Source organism: Calypte anna, chromosome 2 (genome assembly GCF_003957555.1).
Source record: "Calypte anna isolate BGI_N300 chromosome 2, bCalAnn1_v1.p, whole genome shotgun sequence".
NCBI lineage: Eukaryota > Metazoa > Chordata > Aves > Apodiformes > Trochilidae > Calypte > Calypte anna.
The window spans coordinates 145,931,061-145,947,258 of NC_044245.1; the positions used below are offsets into that span (position 1 = coordinate 145,931,061).

Sequence of the window (16,198 nt, forward strand, 5' to 3'; positions counted from 1 at the left end):
CTTGCACCAGCTGAATTTACCAGGACTATTTGTATTAGGTTCTTATTTTAGTTAGCTCCTCTATTTTGAAGTTCCCTGGGCCCTAAGGTGTTCTGTGCTCATCTGGAAAGCCACAAAATGGCATTAGCTGCACACTCATCACTTGGGATAGCAGTGGAGAGGGAGGGACTCCACACTTCTTCAAATAAAGGTTTTGTTGGTAGCTCTCAAGAGGATTCTATGCACATCTCTGAGAAAAATGACAGTGGAGAAGTGTTGATGAGAGCAGAGTGGCAGGACTGATGACATCTGGCAATAATTCTTGCTGCTTGTTTGTGCAAGGGGCTACTATTATTTTTATACATGTCTTAATAAGAAATAACCTGCTAGATTCTCCTTGTAATCCTACTAACTGGGCTGTAGAAAAACACCATCAAGATGTTATTCATGAAAATAAGAATATCCCCATTAATTTTAAGTGCTACGAGCAAGGTCTAATATGAAAGCAGATAGGGAATGCTCTTAAAGAGACTGTGGTAGCTGTTTTGTGCCAGATGATCAGTACAAAACAGATTAGACCTACATGTACACCAAACCCTGGCCACAGCTGTCCTTAGGAACCATTCACATCAGAAAGATTGACTGAACTCCAAGTGTTAGAAGGAGTTTATTAAAACTGTATATTCACCTTTTTCCATCATGTGTACCTAATGGGCAAAAAGCTTGCACTGATAAAAAGACTATAAGATGTTTTCTCCTGGCCCTTCTTTTGCAGCCATATCTTTCTGAAGCAGAATTAATCTAAAAACTTTGAACCAAGAAATATCTGGAAGTCTCACATAGTTAGCCAATCTTTGAATAGTAAAAAAATGCAACTTATTTCCTTTTTATCAACATCAAATACACAGGAATAAGAAAAGATCCTGGAGTGTTTACCTTCTGGGAGAAAGCAAATAATACTTTTTTTTTTTAATAGTCTTTTGAGATATATTTATTTATTTTAATATACAGAGAGATATGAACACTTCATATGCACATTCCTGTGCATGGTTAACCCTTTCTAAGCCTTTTATGTGAATGGAGAAGTAAAATCTGTCACTGCTGGGGTTCAGACCAGGGAAAATCATCCGTAGGGACTGAACTCAGCTATTCCCCATTTTCTTCCTGCAGTAGCAGATTCTAAAGTAACTTCAGCATTCAACCTCCATGTTTCCTGCTGCCACTGAGTGGGTCAGCCAGGCTACCTGCTCCAACCCAGACCTAATGCCTTAGCATTGATCAGATGATTCACAACACCAGAAGTGCACTGAGATCCAGGACACTGGGAGGTAGCAACATCTCTGACAGCACTAGTAAAAAGACTAATTTAAATCATGAGCATTTAATTCAAGGAACTCAGACCAGCTCTGATGGTGACATCAGGAATACAGAATCATAGAATGATTTGGGTTGGAAGGGACTTCAAAGATCATCATTGAGGTCCAACCCCCCTGCATGGACAAGGACCTCAATGGCTAAACACTAAATGCACATTTTGCAGAATGCTTGAGAGCTTCCAGGCTTTTAATCCAGATGCAAATTTTGGTGATTGTACACTTTCACTCCTCAATCCTTTAGTTTGTGTAGAAGGGAAATTCCTTGGTACATAAGATCAAAAGAAATCACAGGTCCCCATGCTGGGTAACATGGATCTGGACATGGTTTAGAGCCAACCCGTAGGACTGCACTGGTTACACTTACAAGTCATAGTCAAATTGTTAGTAATTATTTCTCTACTTGACCTATCTTCTCAGAATTTGCTGGGTATTAACATGTCCTTTAATGGAGGTGAATCACTTTGAAAAGATCTTTTAGGTGCAATGATCTAGGCTATAATGTTGAGATCAGCTTTTTACTCCTAGAAAGTGAAGTTAAATAGGTCTCTCAAGGTCACCTGCACTAAAGATATCCCACCTGCCAGCCTATTTTCTACCCCCTACCATTTTCTGCAGCTCAGAGGAAACTTACTCTTAGCACTGCAATTACAAGTCAGCTGCTACTTTATCTGTTTGCTTCTCATGGACATAGAGCAGCTATAGACAGATGGATTTGCTTAAGGAATCCCATTTAAAATTCAGAAATTCAGATCTGCAGATCCTTAGAGAATGGAGAACACAGAATTCAAGGCACTGCTAATTACTCTTTATGAAATTTTGTAGGGGGGGGGGGGGGCTTTCCAGGGCAAGTTTTTGTGGGAGAAGAAAACAAGAAGCTCTTAGCACTGACCCCGTTATCATTGCCTAGTGATGGGTCACTGAAAACATTACAGCAAAGTGACAGTGCCATGACACAGCAAAGCTCAATCCTTCTGTCCCATAAACATCACATCTGCATCCAGTCCTATCCATACAGGTATAAGACTGAGGACAGAGAGGAGGGTAGCAGGTGTCCATATAAATAGCCAGCTTCTCCATCCTTACGTACATCCAGTCTTTGGTGGTCACCACCGTGTCTGTGCATCTACTGTCTAAAGACACTGATCCATAACAAATCTCTGCAGCTATTCATGGATTTGTCACTTGCCCCTCAGGGGTTTCCCAAGGAGACTGTGAGAGGGACTGTGTTACAGACTGCCAAGTGCAAAGGGAGGCCAAAATGTCCATCACACAAGCACCACAAAAACACTTCTGTCCCTGGGAGGACATCAATCTAATGTGCTCGTTTGGGAGGTTCAGCAGCCTGGACACTCCAATTTCCTCCTGCTACCACATGTTTTAGTGGGCAAATATAAATAGTCTCTGGGATATTGTAATTAGCTAGTGAATCACTGGCATCTCTGGAATGCAAACCCTGTTCTGCAAACCACAGGACACTGGAGACATGCTGACAGTTAAACACAACCACTGAAGTCTATAATTGTAGTGTACTCATTTTTACAACCAGTGCCTCCATCAGAAAATACCCCAACATCCCTTATAGAGCTACAGAAAAACACAGAGGTCATAAACATGCTGGCATTTTTGCTCATTTACACATTGGAGGTTTTCAAGATGGAGAAGAATTAGAAGCTGGGGTCAATGTGTGGTACAGTTTCCTTGTGCAGTTTCTGCTGTTCTTTCTACATCCAGCCTGCAACTACTTAGACTCAGGGCTTTTACTCCTTGCCCCATGAACACCATCCAGCTTAGGATGTATGATGTGATGTGGTGGTTGGAAGTATCCCTCCCCTAGGTAAATTTTTTTAGCACTTTATGGAAATCATTGTAGGTCTGATTTTATTTCTATGGCAGATGCCTTCTGAAAACAGCAGTCAGGATTTGCTGAGTGTCATCTCCTCTGGTGGATAATGTTGAGGACTAGAGTTCAGCCCATTTTTAAGTCTAGAGATCATGCAGATCTCTGCATGCAAATCACACGTGCCATGGGTCTAGTTTAAATACAAGTAATTCAAATATCAAGTTTTAAAACTTCAAGAAGTACAATTCCTTCCCCATACTTTCCATGTGCTGTTTCAACGTAATATAATGGTTCATAAAAATACACAAAGAGTGTATCTGTAGGGTGCAAAATGTCATAATTGTCTTTTCCTGCCTGATCATGATTAATTGTAGGCCCATGATCTCTTGTTAAATGCTGGTGGAACCAAATAGACAATTCAGCAATGAAAAGGTATTGAGTATCACAAATGGGTTTTTAGCTTGAGTCCTTTGAGGCAGATGAGTGCAACCATCTTCTACCTTCATTTTTCTGCTTGACAAAGAAACCCACAGTACCCACAAGGATGCTGTAAGAACTTTGTTAAAAATACCATCCAACATTACTTTAAAATATCAGTCTTTCTGGAGGAGAAACAGTGTTTATCCTTATATTCTAACCATATTTCTCACTCTTTCAAAATTCCCTGTGAAATTTCTAATGCATGCGGCAATATTTATATTCTGGATTTAAGTGTGATGAACCCTGAAGCAGATGCTGCTTTGCTTCACTTCACTGCCAAAATTTGTATCAGTAGTAAAGTAAAGCTGCCTATGTATTCTTACCTCTTGCAATCCTGTTTCACTGTGGCAGCCCTGAGTGCTAGTGATTTTTTAATTTAAATGATATCAGAAGGTCATAAGGTACAATTCTCTGTTATGAGAGGCCTCATGACTAGACATTGATGTTCATTTCTCTCCATTACTCCTACTTCAGGGCTTTTCCAGTGCTTCAGATCTCTGACAAGTTGAAACCTTCTGATGTCTTGAATGTATCTCTCAAACAGCTGATACACATTTCTTTCTCTACTGTTTGTCCTTTAGCTTGAATGATTTCCCTGTTTCCCTCCCACTGTTCTCCTCATCTATTCACAGAACACAGCAGTATCTCCCCTTTCCACCTGTACACTTCAAGATTAACCAAACAATATTTTCAGTCTTTTGTTTGAAAATAGTCTCTCTGGCCCCTCAACACACAACTACCTCATCAAGGCAGGACCCATCTTTCCTGAGCTCAGGAGGTCTGAGCACACTTTTCCAGATAAGATGTAACCAAAGCCCTGTCAATTAATTCTTCCCTATCTCTACAAGCCCTACTTTACCTTGTCTGATAAAAACCTTTGGTTTTTTCCCCAGCTGTACAGCACTGCAACTTACAAACATCAGCTGACCAAGGCACCATCAGTTTCCAGAGTGAGTATACAAAACAAAATAACTAAGAGTTAATATAGTTAATAGTTAATTTAAAATAATAGTCCCAATTCAGATGGGAAAAATCCCAGGGTTTTGAGGCTCCTTCTTCAAGTATATTCTGATCTCAGGCTATGTAGTAGAAACTCACAGAGAAGATCAGACCTAAAACTACCCCCTGAGGACTCTCTGTTCTCTGGCTTGTTATTCCCTTTTCTAGAAGCTGCATCATTATCTCCCTGCTAGCCAGTTTGTGGCTCACTTTACAATGCTTATTAATCTCTATGCTTTTTCACTTTAGCAGTGATTTTCTCTACAGTACTCCAACAAATGATTGCTGAAGGCCAGATAGAAGAGATTTACTGAGTTCTGTTTGTCTAAATAAAAAAAAAACAACAGCCTTTTAAAAGGAAAATATTAGTTTAGTTTGTTGGCTGTCCTCCATCTCATAATGAGTTTTTTGATGCAGTTACTCATTTGATTATGCATGAAGCCATCCTTCCTACCCGAAGTCCTACTCTCAGCATCTGATTTTTAAAATTCCACATATATTCCAACTCTCAGTCATAACATTGGACCTCTTGCCTCACAAAGTTTGTCCTTTTATAGCTTATTTTATTATTTACTTTCTATTTTTACTTCTACTAATCCAGAGTTACTCCATGCACATTCACTTTACTGCAGGCACTGACTCAAAGGTAGCAGGTGATGCTACAACCTGGATGCAGGTATTGGGCAGTGGAAAGGGCACTGGTGATGTTTCTGTCTGAAACAATTTCCTAAGCTATCTGCTGGTGAATTTTACCCAATAAAAATGTAAGAAAAAAAAAATTCCCAGCAAGACTTCAGTCCCTCTTACTTCCAGTTCTAATGTCTTGTCCCTGACTTAAAGAGGGAAGAAGTGTTTAATCTGAGGTCTTTCCTGCCCCCCAAATGAGATTTACTGCAACTTCCACTCCATGGGCTCTACTTTGCATCCACCTAGAAACAACCTTGTGCAAGATGCAGCTGTGAAGTTCTGTGTTAGGAGCCTGCTGGGCAAGGGTCAGTTTTGCTTGTCATTAAGCTTCCAAACAGACCACAACATCCAGGTGTTCACTTAAAATCCTGAACATGTGAGGACATGGGTAGCAGAGGAACCATCTCCCTCCAGTGCTGAACTACTCTCACAAATGGAAAGGAGAAGGAGACAGTCTGCTTCTCAGAACTCAGGTGCAGTTGTCCTCTTTGCAGCAGAATACAAAATCCCCTCAGCAGAAACTAAGAGAACAAAACATCCTTTTGGAAGGGGAACCAAACCTTACAGAGCCAACAGAAAGTTTCCAACTACTTTAGTTGCAAGAAGGCAAGGATTTTCTGCTGGATTTGGCCCCGGGGCCCACAGTCTTTGGAAAATGCTGTAGAGTATGTAAGAAGTACATAAGAAGAGGAATAATATTTTGGTCCTATGGTGATCCATCTCCAGCAGCACAGTGACCCTCATCGGACCCAGAATATCCATTCAGCTTTTTCCAGAGAGAAGACAAACATTTTCCTAATCACCAGGAGCAGGAAAAGAAAGAAATTATTGTTGTCACACCATGTAAGAGCAATCAGAGGACTTCAAAAATCCTTTTATTTTGGTGAAGAGGGACCAGAGACGTCACTTCAACCAAACTGTATAAAAATACAGCTATTAAGTTGCATCATGTAAATGTCTGTACCTCACAGAGAACAGAGGTTCCCTGGGTCAAAGAAATTACAACCCTGTGTTCTCCACCTAACCAGGGGAATGGACATGTCACAAAAAAAGGAAATTTTGATCAGGTATTGGAAAAAAAAAAACCATCAGTGTCATAGTGACCAAACTGGAACAGGTGCCCAGAGGATTGGAGATTCCACCATCTTTGGAGATACACAAAACTCAACTGCACAGGGTTCTAACATCAAAGTGGACATAACTTTGAAGCAAGCCTTATTTTGAGGAGGTTGGAGCAGATATTTCTATAGTTCCGACCAATCTGAAGCAGTTTACAGATATAAGATTGTAAAGAGTCAACTTTGTACTTAAAATGCTGAGTACTGACTTGCTGTCTAGGACACAAGTGGGATTTGAAGATAGAAGTAAAATAAGTCAAAACTTTTACAGAAGATCTTAACTATTAGATACATAAATACTTATTCATGTATGTATCTACACCTCACTGTACTCAAAACTTTTGCACCAGACCTGAAGTGAGATGCTTGTCCTTTATACTGCTCAACAGAATATATATTTAACAGTCAGATAATAGCATAGAGTTTATTAATTAGCACATGACTTAAAATTCCACTCAGATAAACACATAGACAACCACTGGCAACATTTTCTGGAAAGGGTCACACAGAAGATGGATCATCTGAGGAGGCACAAAATCATTCTGCTCATTTTGAGCCGCATCTTCCACTGCAAACAGGTTCATTCAGAATCTGTATTTGCTGAGTACAGCCCAGTGACAGAAGGACTGTCAGAAATGGTTGATGCAAGCCCTAACAAGAGACAACAGCTGAAAATGAGTGTCTGGAGATTAGGAGTTTGGGTCTAATGACAAGAAAAGATGTTACCACCCAGCATTATCACAGGCTTAGATGTAATCAAACTGCAGCCAAAATAAGCTGCCTACAGACAGCAAAGTTCCAATGGGTATTTTGTGTAGGCAATGAAAATCTCTCCGTGAAAAAACCGTGAGTGAGTAACAGAGCTGTAACAGAGCTGTCAAACCTTGACCATTTCTACTCATAACCAAGTGGCAGAAGAACTTCCAGCCTCCCACTGCACTGACTTATGTTCTTCAGTCAGTCACAGACACTCCCAGTACATGATGGGCAGGTTTTTTCTGCCAAAAGTCTTGGGGGGCTAGGAAAAAGGTGCAGCCCACACATAAATCAGACAAATTAAATCCTTCAGTTGTCTGGAATGACATATCAGAACTCACAGAAAAGCAAAGATAAGCACCAGACTAGCTTTCCTTTTGATTTCTCAGCAGTATTTCAGAAGACATTGCTCTTCTTAGGAGTTTTATTGTTTATTTTTCTTTCTTTCTTATATACACATAAATAAGCATTCCTTCAGTGGAGGAACTCACCAAATGTGAAGTAGTAAAAAAAAAAATTATCTTCAAGACTTATTGCATTCCCCTATCTACTACACTAAGCTTCACTGGTTTTTTAGTTTGCTGGTGTATCAAAAAGAAAGCTCATGATTAATTTGCTGTTGATAGGTAACTCTTTTCCAACCCTGCAGTTTCTAATGTAATTCTCCACCACTGAATATGTGTTGGATTAAGAAAACGCCTACTAGGAAAGGTGTAATGAAATAGAACATTATACCAAGAAAAGTAGTTATATTATTTTATTTCCCAGACGTGGAGCAGAAAATTGTGCCTCTTTACCTGGAATCTCATCAGTGCCTCCTTTGGTGTGTTTGAATCGATCTCCTTCCACATGGACATTGGGACAAAGAACATCTGGAAAGTAAAAGAACAAGTATAAAGTTACCACAGGTAAACCCATCATTTTGGATGCTATAGTACTAACAAAAGGAACTCTTGAACTTTATCCAACACTTGTATATGGTTTCACAGCAATAAATCTGGTCCCAGTCTGTGCACCCTAAAAATCCTTCCCCTATTCTATCCCTTAGCCACATGCTGGGCAAGAGATCCAGTACATTGTGTCTATTTTGGTGACAATTTTGTTGACTGTCCAGCCAAGCAGCAAACAGAAAAAAATGACCAGAGACTTCTCTCAGCTAGGAAATCATTCTGGGTTTTTCTCTTTCACAGCTCTGTAAATCCGCATGAAAGACAGAAAAAAAATTTAAGAAAATATAGAATATTATTTCCTTCTCAGTTGGTTGGAAGAGAGTTTCTGAAGGCCCAGCTGCCACTGGGGTTCTGCCTGAGCTTCTCAGACAGGAGAGCTCATACTCAGAAAATCTTCAAACCTAAAGTGCTAAGATAGGAAAGGAAATGCAGAGCAACTGTTGTAATACCAAGGACCCATCATGGGCCAGTGTCAAAGACAAAAACTGAAGTGTTATCTTACTGTATTCTGTATGATTTTCCCTGTTAACACTCCTCTGGGCCCATCACTGTTCCAATGTCTTCCCCTTAAATTTGTTCAAGCAGAAAGCAGCATTAAACATGACTAAAACTTTGAACAATATTCACCCCTGACACAGGTTTTTAAAAAAAAAAAAATCATGAAAATACCCAGCCTTTGTCAGCCGTTTCTCATGGTCCCAATTAGTGTCAACACAATTGCTGGTAAATGTTTCTCTGCAGAGAACTGTCTACCTATCCACCTCTTCCCTGCAATACCTTTGAAGTAACATTTATTTATGCTTCGTTTTCCCAGATCAATAGGTAATTGCACACTTGTATAAACAAAAGGGACAGGTAGCTCAAGGAATCGTTTTAATGGGAATATAGAAATAAATCTCTGACTCTTCCCCACTTCCACAGCTCCACATTCATGTCCCTTCTCTGAGCAATAGAACCGCCAGGAGAGGACTGCCAAGTCCCATGCCATCCCTTGCCCAGCTGCACACAGGATAACACACATATCCCCTGCAGTTGCAGTACTCTTCTGGATGCATATGTGATTTAGTGTCATCTCCACCTGGTGTTAATTATGTTGTTCTTTCAACATCATAAGCATTTTTTGTGCTTCTAAAGGAGCAGCAAGGGCCAACTTCTTCCTAAAGGATGGGGAATCAGGAGCTGACCCAAGCCTGGGCAACGACCTCATTGATGGGGCACAGTCTCACAGGTCTCTATGAAGATTTTCTACAGCAGATCCACCTTGATTTGTTTGTGAAGTACCATCCAAAATCTTGATATAAATACAACTTTTCTGAGAACATTGCCAGCAGGCCCTGTATCTCTCCTCCGGCTTCATGACTCCCAGTAAAAAAATCCAATATTCCACAACATTTGGTTAAGCCTAGCAATGAAATGAGATATTTTCCCAGCTTTATGGTGCTAATAAATTTACGTTCCAGATTATCAACTGCAGATGAGGCTGTCAGCTCAGTGGAAAGAAGGAGGACTGTAAAAAACATTGCCAGAAGCCCCAGAAGCCAATGCAGCTGTCAATGTTGCGTGTCAGTGTTATCCAGGGCATTTCAGATTTTTTGGGGGCCATCTTTAGGGCTCCTGCATCTCTATATGAATATCACAGCAGTAGGTTTTTTTTCCCCCCAGCACACCAGGAACCAACACTGACTGATGCACAGGGTCACACTGTGTAAATTTTAGCCAGAGGTCTCTTGTGTTCTCTGATGTTGGTTTGAAAGCCAGGAAACTTCCCTCAAACCTGCTTATGTCTTAACAGTAGACAGGTAAAACTATGTGGAAAGGTTCCTCTCCATCAGAGGTATGAACCTCTTTCCTGCTCGGAGAATTTTAAACATTGAAAAAATTCTAAAATATTAAAACTTCCAAGAGTCAAAGTTAGGCCACTTTTATTCCCATATCAAACCAAGTTGTTCAGACAAAAGATTTGCTTGCAAGTGTCAGAAGTCATGTGTAGATATTACAGTGATCCTTTAAATTTAGGCACGAATGCTGTCTCAGATAGAGGCAATGAGTCAGTGCAGTAAAATGCACTTCTGAGCCCCAGTCTCGGAACTGGAAGATGTATGGCTATGCAGTAAAATAAGCAATGTAAGAAATCAGGACAGCCAAAATTTCCCTAAATGAAGACTAAACAAATGGAAGACACAAATAAAATCACAAAAAAATTTCATTCAATGCTGCTGCTCACAACTCCTGAGAGATACTCAGGGAAGAATAAAACATCTCAGACACTGTGCCTCTTCATGCATCAGAGAGGCAATGTCTGCATTATAGGTATATAAATTAACCCTCCAACCTTTAATGACATGATACACCCTCCACCAGGTCCAATTATAAAGAACAATGGCTTGCTAGGAGAGAAGTATGAGCTAGGAAAATCTTTATTGCTTTAACTCCTATTTTGAAACTAGGACTATGCACCAAACTCATGTGTTTGGCCTTATTATAGAACTTTCTTGACAAAAAATAGAAATGGTAATGTTAATAAAATGATCCTCTCATTCCAACACTGCCATGTATCTCATTACTTCTCAAAGACCTGTGGCATGGCTTTGGCCTTCATTTTACAAATGTCCTGTTCTCCTTTAGGCTTCTCTTTTCCTATCTGCACCTAAGGCACAACCCTAAATAGTCCACAAGGGGAATAAAATATTTTCAATGCTCACTTTTGGAATAAATGCAGAATAAAATAATAGGTACAGAATAATTTGTAAACAGATTAGTAACTAATCATAAAGAGATTGTAAACTAATTTTTACACATATTGCAATACAGAAAATATGACTGACCTGAGCTTTCAGCCACTGGTCTTTACTACATCCTCTCTAGCCATGCAATTCAAATCTACATATATTTGTATGCCTGCAGTCACTTTGAAATGCATACTATTTAAAACTGCTTCCTTGTCCTCAGCTTTATGTAATATTCTGTTAATCCTTTCTTTGATCCATAGCTTTTATTAGCAAAGATTTAATGTTTATGCCCAGACTGTTCATGGAAATTTTTAACAACACCAGAACTGCTATATATCCCTTTTACAGTTGCACTAGAAATGATGACTTTTCACTGACACCTGCTATATGAGATCAGTCAGTTCTTTATACATTACAGAGTGTTACTTTTAAATGCAAATGTCATTCAATAGACAATAGCAATGACTAAGAACAAATGTATTATAGCTAGGTAGTTACCATATCAACCAAACTCTGTCCACAGAAAGAAATTAGTTTTGTTAGAGATGACCTCTTTCTCATAAAAATATAATCCTTTACTAGAGATGTATAACAATTCCCATTCTGTAATACTTTATTCACTGCTTTGATGTCAGTTATTTTTTTTTCTAAGTGAGATCAGGCAAACTGGTCTAGAGCTGTCCATATGAATTATTTTTTTAACAGCATCAGATCATCCTCATTTCAAAGCTTTAAAATTAGTGTTGTACTAAGAAGCTGGATACTTTCTGGGGTATTTTTCTTCTCTTTTACTCTTGTTAGGCTCTAGTAGTGCAAATTTGTCAAAGACAACTCTGTGTTTTGTTATGAGGGCTGGTGAATTTCTCTTAGCAGAGGAATTACAACCAGAAGGTCCATCCAGGGCTGTCACCTAAAACATCATCTCCTGCCTTTAGAGACAGACTCCTCAGCAGATGACTTTTTCACAGATCCCCACATTTTTCAGAACTGTTTGTGTTTCCTCATCAGTGAGGAAAGAGAGAATCCAACCCAGCATTGCAGAAGCCTGGGTGCTACCTCCAGTTCAACTGTTCTCTACCTGCCCTGTTCCTGGTGGGATCTTTACCACAGACACCCAGAAGTGACAGAAGATGAGTGGTCTTTTCCACTCTGGTCTTTTCCACTCTGATACCTTTCCTTCTTCACTCAAACCTTCATGGTCCTCTGGGAAAGAGGGGCATTGATCATGGCTGCTGGAGGAGCTGCTTCTACGAGTAACTGAAAATATTGGGAAATGATATTGCAGTCAGAGTGACCACTGAATCTCCCACAGAAATTGACACAGTGTATCTGCAGTCAATCATTTCAAGGTATCAGGCACGTTTGCTTATGAAAAACGTATCCTGGGTGTTTCCAAAAGATGTTCTTGCATCTTATAGTGACTGTATCATCTGGAGTGTTAGTGGGTTTGATGAAAGAAGATGAGTCAGGGCTGCCATTTACAAAGATGAGATTTCACATAAAAGGAAAACACTCCATAGAATTCCTCCACAGTCAAGCCAGAAATAATCTTTTGTGATTGATGATTTATAGAAAAAAGACAAAAACACCTAAGAGTTTTTGTTTCTCCAGCAAGAATAGACTTTCAGGAGATGCCCTTACTCACAGTCAGACTGAGACCTTGGCAGTGCTTCATTTCAGTGAGGATATACCAAGAAGTGATGTAATACACTGGGCACTGAGAAACTCTTACCTCATGTGAGCTATCTTAACATCCTCTGCAGAAGTCTTTGACAATGACTTCAGAATGGAACTCAGCCTTCCCTGGAGATGTCTCTCTCTTTGCTCTGCATATGGACAGAGCTTGAGTCTCTCTTTTCCCATAGTTACTTCCATTTAAAGCAGGTTGAGTCAGGTGAGGCAATTTCCATCATCAAAGCACTTACAAACCTGAACCTGAAGGACATAGAACTTTCTGTCCTCTTTTGTGTGACCATGAAATCCTCCTCTGAATCCTTCTCATCACTGTGCAAGCTGACCTGGTACATCTGAGATTCTTGGTTCAAGGAAGCACAAAGTAGTTGTCTAAAAATTATCTAAATGCAGATAACGTCCTTTTTTCTTAAGCAAATAATACCAGGATATGTTTCATGATATTGAGTGATTTAAACATCCGTTTTATGTATCACCCTTTAAACTATTCCCTATCAAAAATTCCCATAGCTGCCACACATTTTAAAATTAAGAGACAATGTGTCTTACAGAGTATATGTAAGAAAAAGAGGTGTCAGCAGAGGATGTCAGCTCACTAGCACTAAATTAGCATTAATAACATACTGTTGCAAAATCATAATAATAGAGCTTTAGGGGGGAAAAAAAAAAAAGAAAAACCAAAAAATTTCAAGACCAGGAAAAAGGATAGAGAAAAGAGAAAACAGGGGACAGGGAAGGGAAGGGAAGGGAAGGGAAGGGAAGGGAAGGGAAGGGAAGGGAAGGGAAGGGAAGGGAAGGGAAGGGAAGGGAAGGAAGGAAAGGGAAGGAAAGGAAAGGAAAGGAAAGGAAAGGAAAGGAAAGGAAAGGAAAGGAAAGGAAAGGAAAGGAAAGGAAAGGAAAGGAAAGGAAAGGAAAGGAAAGGAAAGGAAAGGAAAGGAAAGGAAAGGAAAGGAAAGGAAGGAAAGGAAGGAAAGGAAAGGAAAGGAAAGGAAAGGAAAGGAAAGGAAAGGAGAGGAAAGGAGAGGAAAGGAGAGGAAAGGAAAGGAGAGGAGAGGAGAGGAGAGGAGAGGAGAGGAAAGGAGAGGAGAGGAGAGGAGAGGAGAGGAGAGGAGAGGAGAGGAGAGGAGAGGGAAAAAGGAAGATATAAAAATGAGAGAAAGAGAAAGAAGCAAAGGGAAAAGGCAAAAGTTTGACACACAGAGATTAATTTAGGGTCTACAAACATACAAATGGAGAAACAATTTTGCACTGTAGGTGTTTATTAAATCTGCCATCTCTCCCTTTAAACTGAAGCAAGTCTGACTCAAACCATGATTTTTCCTTTCTGATATTTTCTTTTGCAGCCTCTGGTCTAGCCTACATGAGGAGGCCACAAAGCTCTCACTCCACTGAAAAACCCAGCCCCAATCTGTGCTCTGCCTGGGGGCTGAGCAGTGACAGCCAGAGCTGAGGGGCTGGTGGTGCATGGGGCACTGCACAGCCTAAAGTTGTGTTTTCTCCTCACCCCACCAGCTCATCAACCCCCATTTCTTTTTCTACCCTGCCAAACATGTAATTATTAGAAGAACTGACTGCTTCATGAGGTCAGCCTGAGTAGATCTCTCCTAAAACACCTCTTTGAAGAAAAGTCCCTCATTTGAAAAGTTTGGTTCAAGTCACAGCACTCTGTCTGCCACAGCCATCCCTGGCCAGGAATGGTGTGATCCTGGAGCTTCTCAGGGTTTTCTATTGAGAAAACTTCCAAGTGATGCACCAAACACAAATCCCAGATGCCAGCACTCCATTCTTTTGTCCCTAGGACTCAATTTTCATTTTCATTCTTTCCAGAATAAGTAAGCCTTGAGCTGAGCTGACAAGTGCTCCTCCAGGGACTCGTGGATAATGAATGCCAAACACATGTAGCTGTCAAGTTACACAAGGATACAGTGGAGAGGTGAGAAGAGAAACACAAGAAGGTTAAAACAAACATCTCATCCTCTGACACTAATATTTAGCCCATCACAATGTCTATCCATGGGTAAGGAAATAGTCTGGCAAATGCAGTCCTCATGAGTGATGTTTCCCAAAACTTTAGACCAGACTTCAAAATATTTCCACTATTGTTCTTTAGCCAACATCCAAAGATGAATTATGGATCTTGTGTGTTTTTTAAACCCAAACTGTAATGAAAAAGAGATATTTGGGATGAGGATGTAGGGGCACCTGCACTGCAACTTTTTTTTCCTATACTTAGTATTGCAGATTTCTTCTACTTTTTCTTTTTTTTTTTTTAATTTAAAAATTTTCCTATTGAAGCCTCCAATTAAAGAGGAAGGGCCTGATGTAAACACTTTGAAAATATGACACTGAACTTTTTTTCTACTCTTTTAAAAATATATCAAACTTACTCTCAATTAACAGATTTTTACCCCAAACTTAGCTAGCTTCTGGTTTGTATCATGCATGGCAGGCACCTATAGATAAGAATGCTTATCAGAAGGACTCCTGATACATTGTCAATACAAAGATAATAAATTTAGTAAGGTAACAAGGACTGAAGGATTCCACTAATTAAAAGAGAAGTTCTTGGGATGGCAAATCTCTGCCAGTGTGTGCCAGTGATTTATGAAAAGATAGATCCCTTTCTTGCTGTATAAAAACTCAAAGGGAAAAGGAGAAGATTCTGGCTCTCTCTTCCCTCCCTCCCTCTCTCACCACTTCAGCTTCAGCTACAGGACAGCAACAGCAGAGAAGGAAAAAAAAAATCAGAGAACAACAGCAGAGCAGGAACCATGGATCCTACACCCCTCCACCCCCCATCCAGAGACCAGGGCTGGAGGTTGGTGATAAAACTTCATTGCTCTCTTGGTTTTTATTTTCTTTTCTTAACAGCTTTCTCCCCCAGACTGACTAATTTATGTAAAATCTCTCCTCTTGTAAACTTTGTTTTTTCCTTTCATAGGTGGTGTTATTGTCTCCTTTCCCTGAAATAATCTTTGTAATTTACTTAAATCATAAAGCCTGTTATTTTTGTGAATTCATGTGATGTCTCTGAGTAGTGGCTGATTTTTCTCCACAAACAAAATCTAAAATAGTAGCTTGGATCATAACAGGGCCTAATGAGAAATTTTTTCTTAAAGTTAAGAAGGGCATGGCATGTAGTGACAGGCTTAGAGGGAATGGTTTTAAGCTGAAAAAGGGGAGATATAGATTAGACATTAGAAAGAAGTTCTTTAGTGTGAGGGTGGTGAGACACTGACACAGGTTTCCCAGAGAAGCTGTGGCTGCCCCATCCCTGGATGTGTTCAAGGCCAGGTTGGATGGGGCTTGGAGCAACCTGGTCTAGTGGGAGGTGTCCCTGCCCATGCCAGGGAGGTGGAACTAGCTGATCTTCAAGGTCCTTTCTAACCCAAACCATCCTGTGATTCTGTGATTTCATGAAAGTAGTTTCTCAGAGGAGCTTCCTCAGATCCCTTTAGCTTTGCAATTATTTCATTTGCTGTGCAAAGTTCCTCCTGGACACTTAACTCCTTCCAGTCAGTTGATGACAAAAGTGACTCCCATATATAGCACCACCTTTCTTTGGGTTTTTTTGTTTGTATGTGGTTTATTA

At 40.0% G+C, this 16,198-nt stretch overlaps 1 protein-coding gene across 1 annotated transcript in view; it reads right to left on the bottom strand.

Moving 5' to 3' along the window:
* The window catches only part of COL22A1 (collagen type XXII alpha 1 chain), a 208,414-nt gene that overhangs the window by 150,979 nt on the left and 41,237 nt on the right, over positions 1-16,198 (bottom strand). Inside the window, exon 3 of the mRNA XM_030445839.1 lies at positions 8,033-8,107. Coding sequence (XP_030301699.1) covers positions 8,033-8,107 — 75 coding nt within the window. The remainder of the gene's footprint in view (positions 1-8,032; positions 8,108-16,198) is intronic.